This window comes from Hemiscyllium ocellatum, chromosome 17 (assembly GCF_020745735.1).
Source record: "Hemiscyllium ocellatum isolate sHemOce1 chromosome 17, sHemOce1.pat.X.cur, whole genome shotgun sequence".
NCBI lineage: Eukaryota > Metazoa > Chordata > Chondrichthyes > Orectolobiformes > Hemiscylliidae > Hemiscyllium > Hemiscyllium ocellatum.
In genome coordinates this window covers 39,925,258-39,932,313 of record NC_083417.1, presented here as the reverse complement: position 1 = coordinate 39,932,313, position 7,056 = coordinate 39,925,258, and the positions used below count along the sequence as shown (strand labels likewise).

The following is a 7,056-nucleotide window of genomic DNA, read 5'->3' as shown; positions in this document are numbered from 1 at the left end:
TCTGAGGGCGGAGGTGCGGAATGTGGACGAGATGCGCTGGAGGGCATCTTTAACCACGTGGGAAGGGAAATTGCGGTCTCTAAAGAAGGAGGCCATCTGGTGTGTTTTATGGTGGAACTGGTCCTCCTGGAAGCAGATACGGTGGAGGCGGAGGAATTGGGAATACAGGATGGCATTTTTGCAAGAGGTAGGGTGGGAAAAGGATCCTGTCAGCCTCTACCTTATCAAACCTCTATGAAACGTTATTTGAAATGTTAATGAGTTCACATTGCATTCTTCTAAACTGAGGAGAGAAGAGTCAGTCGATTCCATCTTTACTAGTAGCTGTGGCTTACTTTGTTGTAGTTCACTCACTTCTGCTGGCTATTGGGGCGCTGTCACTGCTCCTGACTTTTGGGGTGCTGCCACTCCTCCTGGCCGTGGGGGCGCTGTCAGTCGTTCTGGCTTTGTGGGGTCCGCCCCTTGTCCTGGTTGCGACGCGCTCATATTCTTCCTGGCCTCCTGGGGGCAGTGTGCTGCCGCTCTAGGTCACTTCAGCGCAGTCGCCGCTCTTGCTGCCAGTCCGGACAATTAAGGCAAACAAGCGGCAGAATTTGAATTGGGAGCCCGTTGTAACGGCCGGAGGAGAGGCGGGGATCGGGTCGCCATCAGCATCGCCCTCTCGGGGAGACAGGCTCGACACACGGGATGGTGGAGGCAGCAATAGTGCCAGCGCTGACGGATCCGATGCTGCCCGAGCTGGCGGTGCCCGGAGAAGGTGAGTCCGGGAGGAGGGAGCCCCACACCCGGGCCGTCTGCTCCGGGAAGGGCGGGGGGAAGGTGCTCCGTACCCGGGCTGTCTGCTCCGGGAGGGGCGGGGGGAAGGAGCCCCATACCCAGCGGGGAAAGCTCAGCTGCTGCTTTCTCCGTGCCTTGGTGTGAATTATCCTCAAAAATACCGAGAGGCTCCAGCCGCACGGCACCTCTCACCCACCACCCCATCAGAGATTAACAGTACTGTCCCCACCCTGTATCGGTAATGTTTATAATGTAATTTTAATCTCCTGAATAATAACTTGACAATCCCGGATACATTTGTGAACTTGACGTAACAATAATCTCTAATCGTGACCGTGAGCCTGGCAGGAGGAACTTTGGTGTGACATGATCTCTGCAGCACAGAAACCGACATCTTCATTGAACTCCATCAATCTGTAGGTCTGTGCATTTCCCCTGACATCTACCTGGCTTCCTGATCAGCAGAGCAACCTGGTGAAAACCCCGTTTGTTGAGAGTCAGAGTTATTTGCAACATTTTCCTCTGTGTGACACATCTCGTTATGGCCACTACAGTAATCAGTTTTCCATTTTCTTGTTGGATTTGAGGCTGCTGGTGTTATTGAAGTGAATGTATTTATTCCCATGCCTAAACATCCTAAGGAGAAAACTGCGTGGATTGACACTGTATTGACGTCGAAGCAGGGTTGGGTCTCAATATTTATAAAACCCTGTAGATTTCGTGGTCAATATCTGGTGCTAGCCTCTAAATTGCTACATTTTCAAAATTCAAGTTTATAACTTGTCTAGTAGGATTTGAACTGACAACAGCTCAATGGTAGATTCTGTAATCACAAGAAAACCATAGCTATATATGAGCATAAGAGGTATAGTTAGTAACATAGAAACATAGAAAAATACAGCGCAGTACAGGCCCTGTGGCCCTCGATGTTGCGCCGATCCAAGCCCACCTAACCTACACTAGCCCACTATCCTCCATATGCCTATCCAATGCTCATTTAAATGCCCATAAAGAGGGAGAGTCCACCACTGCTACTGGCAGGGCATTCCATGAACTCACGACTCGCTGAGTAAAGAATCTACCCCTAGCATCTGTCCTATACCTACATCCCCTTAATTTAAAGCTATGCCCCCTCGTAATAGCTGACTCCATACGTGGAAAAAGGTTCTAATGGTCAACCCTATCTAAATCGCTAATCATCTTGTACACCTCTATCAAGTGACCCCTAAACCTTCTTTTCTCCAAAGAAAACAGCCCCAAGTGCCTCAGCCTTTCCTCATACGATCTTCCTACCATACCAGGCAACATCCTGGTAAACCTCCTCTGCACCCGTTCCAGTGCCTCCACATCCTTCCTATAGTATGGCGACCAAAACTGCACACAATACTCCAGATGCGGCCGCACCAGAGTCTTATACAACTGCAATATGACCTCAGGACTCCGGAACTCAATTCCTCTACCAATAAAAGCCAATATGCCTAATGCCTTCTTCACAGCACTATTTACCTGGGTGGCAACTTTCAGAGATCTGTGTACATGGACACCAAGATCCCTCTGCTCATCCACACTACCAAGTATCTGACCATTAGCCCAGTACTCCATCTTTTTGTTGCTCTTACCAAAATGAATCACTTCACACTTAGCTACATTGAACTCCATTTGCCACCTTTCTGCCCAGCGCTGCAGCTTATCTATATCCCGCTGTAACCTGCCATATCCTGATGACACCAAAATTGGAGTGTAGTGGACAGCGAAGAAGATTACCTCAGATTACAATGGCATATTGATCAGATGGGCTAATGGGCTGAAGTGGCAGATGGAGATTAATTTAGATGAATGCGAGGTGCTGCATTGTGGGAAAGCAAATCTTAGCTGGACAGATACACTTAATTGTAAGGTTCTTGGGTGTGTTGCTGAGCAAAAAGACCTTGGAATGCAGGTTCATAGATCCTTGAAAGTGGACTCACAGGTAGATAGCATAGTGAAGAAGTCACTTGGTATGCTTTCCTTTATTGGTCAGTGTACTGAGTCCAGGAGCTGGGAGGTCATGTTGCAGCGTACAGGACATTGGTTAGGCCACTGTTGGAATTTGCGTACAATTCTGGTCTCCTTCCTATTGGAAAGATATTGTGAAACTTGAAAAGGTTCAGACAAGATTTACAAGGATGCTGCCAGAGTTGAGGATTTGAGCTTTAGGGAGAGGTTGAATAGGCTAGGGCTAATTTCCCTGGAGTATCGGCAGCTGAGGGGTGACCTTATAGAGGTTTATAAAATCATGAGGGGCATGGATAAGATAAATAGACAAAGTGTCTTCTGTGGGGTGGGAGTTCCGGAACTAGAGGGCATAGGTTTAGGGTGAGAGGGGAAAGATATATAAAGAGACGTAAGGAGCAACTTTTTCACTGACGGTATTACGTGTATGGAATGAGCTGCTAGAGGAAGTGGTAGAGGCTGGTACAATTGCAACATTTAAGAGGCATCTGGATGGGTATGTGAATAGGAAGGGTTTAGAGGGATGTGGGCTGGGTGCTGGCAGATAAGGCTAGGTTGGGTTGGGATATCTGGTTGACATGGACGAGTTGGACTGAAGGGTCTGTTTCTGTGCTGTACATCTTTGACTCCATATCTTCTGCAATAATAACTGTAGGAATACTAAATATAAATAATAAAATTATAAATAACTGTGTATTTTGATTTTTTTTCCCAATTACATTATTCTATTCTTGCTAAAGCTCTCATTAACTGAAACTCAACAATTTCCTTCAATGGACATTGTTGTTCACAACCCTCATTGATCTATTAGTCATGTATTTACTTGTAAGTATTGAACTTGCCTCTCAAAAATTATGTGCTGTAGCACTCTGCCAGCTGATCTTGCAGGGTTTAGTCTGTTGTTCTTCAACATTATTTCCCCATCTGATTTGTTGCAAGTTCTGTAGCTAAATACCATGAGAGCAATAATTTTGTATCTAAAATTGTGATTAGCTTCTATTTTAACTGTCTAAAGAATTGTGCTTGACAACAAATTTTATTCATTTTATATCTAACTGTATTTCAAGATCAAGTGGAAATTAGAGGCAATCATGACAGTCCCAAAAAGGAAAATCTGTTGCCTCCAGGAGCAACGAAGTTTCCAGAAGTTATTGAGACAACTCAGCTTACCTATTATGAGCGATACAGGGCCTACCAGGATTACATCTTGGGTTAGTTATTTTTTATAATGTTTCTAAATGACATTATGAATTTCTATATGTAGTATAGAATGCAAATGCGTTGTAACACAAGTTCAGATGTTGATAATGAGAAATATAGATAGTGTTGATGCACAACAATATTTAACTTTGGTAATGGCATAAAAAGGGATTCAAGCCAGACTAGAGATGTAAAATGATTTTTCACAAGCAATTTAATAACAGTACACTGAGGCTTCAAAGTGTTAACTGGTTAAAAACAGGTAACAAGCTGGTAGGAATTTGGCATAGGCTTCATATTGCAATCATTGCAAGAGCCAGCATGGTGTAACAGGGAGGCTGGAGCAGCGAGGGCAGTAGCATACAAAACCAAAACAAAGAAAAAGATCCAGCATTGTGGAGGCATCCCATCATGATTGTGGCACTGGAGCAGACAAATATGTTTGTGCTACCAGGTCATTCCAGTGATCGACAAGAGATTGGTGTAAATTCTTGCACTCTGTCACGCATCAATGCATCAGGATGATCACCAAAGCACTTTTGAGAGGACAGCTTCCACACCAGTCCAGACAGTCAAGCTGAGAGACCATTGCTGTATATCTCTGGTTGTAGAGTGTGGGTGATTGTGTGTAAGTGATGCTGAAGGCTCCTTTCAAGCAGCAAGCTGTCTTTTTTACATGAAGGCTTCTAACCTCTCAATTGTAATACTATGATCATTGTAAAAGAATCGTTGTAAAATGTGTGCATGTTTCGTGGGAAGCAATCGCTGCAACCACAATCATCACCCTCAGATCCCCATAGCTTTTCTGGTCCCTGCATCCCTTCCAGGATGGAAGCTGGGACATGGCAACTTACACAGATGTGGAACCACACATGGATGCTGAGGAAAGAGGGCAACTAGAATGAACATCAAATGGGCTTCAAAAGAAGTGATTTAGATGCTCTGATATTTGGTGGAACTTTCCAGAATGTCCTATTGCAAGTTTTACATGTTGTGGTGGTCCTTTGTCCACTGTACAAAAGCTGCTGGAAAAGGGGCAAAGTTTTGAACAAAGAGCGTCTCATGGATTGCAGTTTCTCTATTGCGAGGTGCAGGACTCCAGGGACACCAGTAATGTGAAATAAAATGTGTTTGAGGAGTTTGACTCTTGCAATCTGGGTCTAAAATTTTACCTTTCTTCAGCCCAGTTATCATGGATGAAGCATTTAGTGCAATGGCACTGTCTGTCACATCCTGCCTCTTGAGAGAGGACTTCGTTTTGAAATACCAAATGCAGCAAGAATCGAAAGATGTTGTGTTTTCCTTTAAGTGCACAGTCAATGCAAGGCTTAACATTCAGATGTTTTATTCACCTGTGCACTTCAATTTGAGCTAATTGTTCTCTTTGAATTCTACTTAGTATACCCTATGTGCTTGCTGCTGACCTGAGGCTTCTAGGCCAGGGGAGGCCTCCAGCTGTCCAAGACTTTGAGGGCCTTGTCATAGTTAGGCATTTCTGTCTAGATTGTGGACCCTTCCCAATCCTTGCAGCTGGTATAAACACTGGTGTCAGTGGCAGAGGGGCTGGAGCCACTGTTCACTCCAGGAGCAGCCAGAAAGTATTCCCAGAAAGCAGAGAAGCTAGTCTTTCTCCCTTGTAAGTTACATCTATAATACACATCCAGCATGAAAATCATGCAAACACCAACCTCAAACTTGCATTCTCATTCAAGTATCCACTCAATGTTCTACAGAATGTGGTTCTCTGTGAAGTATGGCTGTTGAATTCCTAATGCTTGTTAGCTATCCTGACAGGCAGACAGGCCCCATTAGATATGCTGACAGCCTTTTGGGTGCCAGCAGCTGCTGCAGTGTCACCTAATGTTGCTACCACTTTCTCTCTTCTTACTTCTTTGTTCTATGGTCAGTTCAGCCCCATCCCAGTACTGATTGCTGTTGTCACTGGAAGATTGTGTGTATAGGTATTGATTATTCACATGCAAAAAAGAAGATCCACCTCCCTGTCAATGTGCTGTGATCTTTGGCTAGCTCCACCATTCAGCCCTTAAATATTTGATTAAATATCAGAACAGTTTGTCAGCCCTTCCAAAAAGAAATTGTACTGTTCGATCGTTAGTTATCAAATATTCTGTAGAACAGCAAGACACCTATACTAATGGAAAGTGACTGCATAAGCTGCATGAGATTGTAAGGTAAAATTGATATTTGGGTGTTTAGTCCAAGAAAAAATATCACAAAGCTTTTTCTTTTGCTTGCCTTGTTAGATTTCAGGAATTAACTTCAAAATTCTTCACTTCAGACACTTAAGTTGGGTGATTTCTATAATTATACAATATCCATAGAAATAATTTACCATGGCATCTATCATTTTATTCTCATTGCATATTTTTGTGTTGAACTCTTTGCAGAATATTATGTAAAATTCTTGATTGAGGTTTTATATTAAAGTAATTGAGGATTCACTGTTCATGATTTTAACGAACAGGTGATACTAAACCATCAGAAGTGAAAGATTTCATTGCAGAATACTTGGAGAAGGTCCTCGAACCATACGGATGGCAAGCACTCTGGTCCAATGATATGTTTGAGGTGCTTGTTGAGGTAAATGTCTATTAAATTAATGCATATGGTGAATGCTAACTACTGCATTTTGCACTTCTGCTTGCAGTGCTGCACAAACACATTATAGCACGTGTTCTACAAGATCTATTGGGCTTCAACCCCTTGGTTATGCTGATGAGGTGAGATGTTTTGGATGTGCCTTGAGAAAAGTACAAGTTTTTTTAATGATTTCTCCAATTTCACTGATTCAGATCTTTGAGCCATTGTCAATTTTACATTTCATTCCTTGATACTTCAGTGCGATCTTTGTCATTTAAGCGTTCTTCAGGCACGAAAGAAACTTGTCTTAATTTTTCAAATCACTGGTTCACTATTTCCTCTCCTGAGACTCCATGGTTGGATTTCCAAATGCCAGTTGGGATGGGAATGAGTGCAGGCATAACTTGAATATTGTATTCCTAGAAGGTAGCAGAACACAATATAATTTTAAAGGGGGGCGATTTCATGAAGAGAAGAGGTAGTGAT

The 7,056-nt window shown here is 43.4% G+C and overlaps 1 protein-coding gene across 3 annotated transcripts in view; it reads left to right on the top strand.

Annotated features, from left to right (window-relative positions):
* Positions 1-548: 548 nt before the first annotated feature.
* The window catches only part of shcbp1 (SHC SH2-domain binding protein 1), a 30,845-nt gene continuing 24,337 nt past the window's right edge, over positions 549-7,056 (top strand). For all 3 annotated transcript variants that reach the window (XM_060837689.1, XM_060837690.1, XM_060837688.1), the window contains exons 1-3: positions 549-757; positions 3,837-3,980; positions 6,455-6,570. In XM_060837689.1, the coding sequence (XP_060693672.1) occupies positions 688-757; positions 3,837-3,980; positions 6,455-6,570 (330 nt within the window). In that variant the 5' untranslated portion in view covers positions 549-687. The remainder of the gene's footprint in view (positions 758-3,836; positions 3,981-6,454; positions 6,571-7,056) is intronic.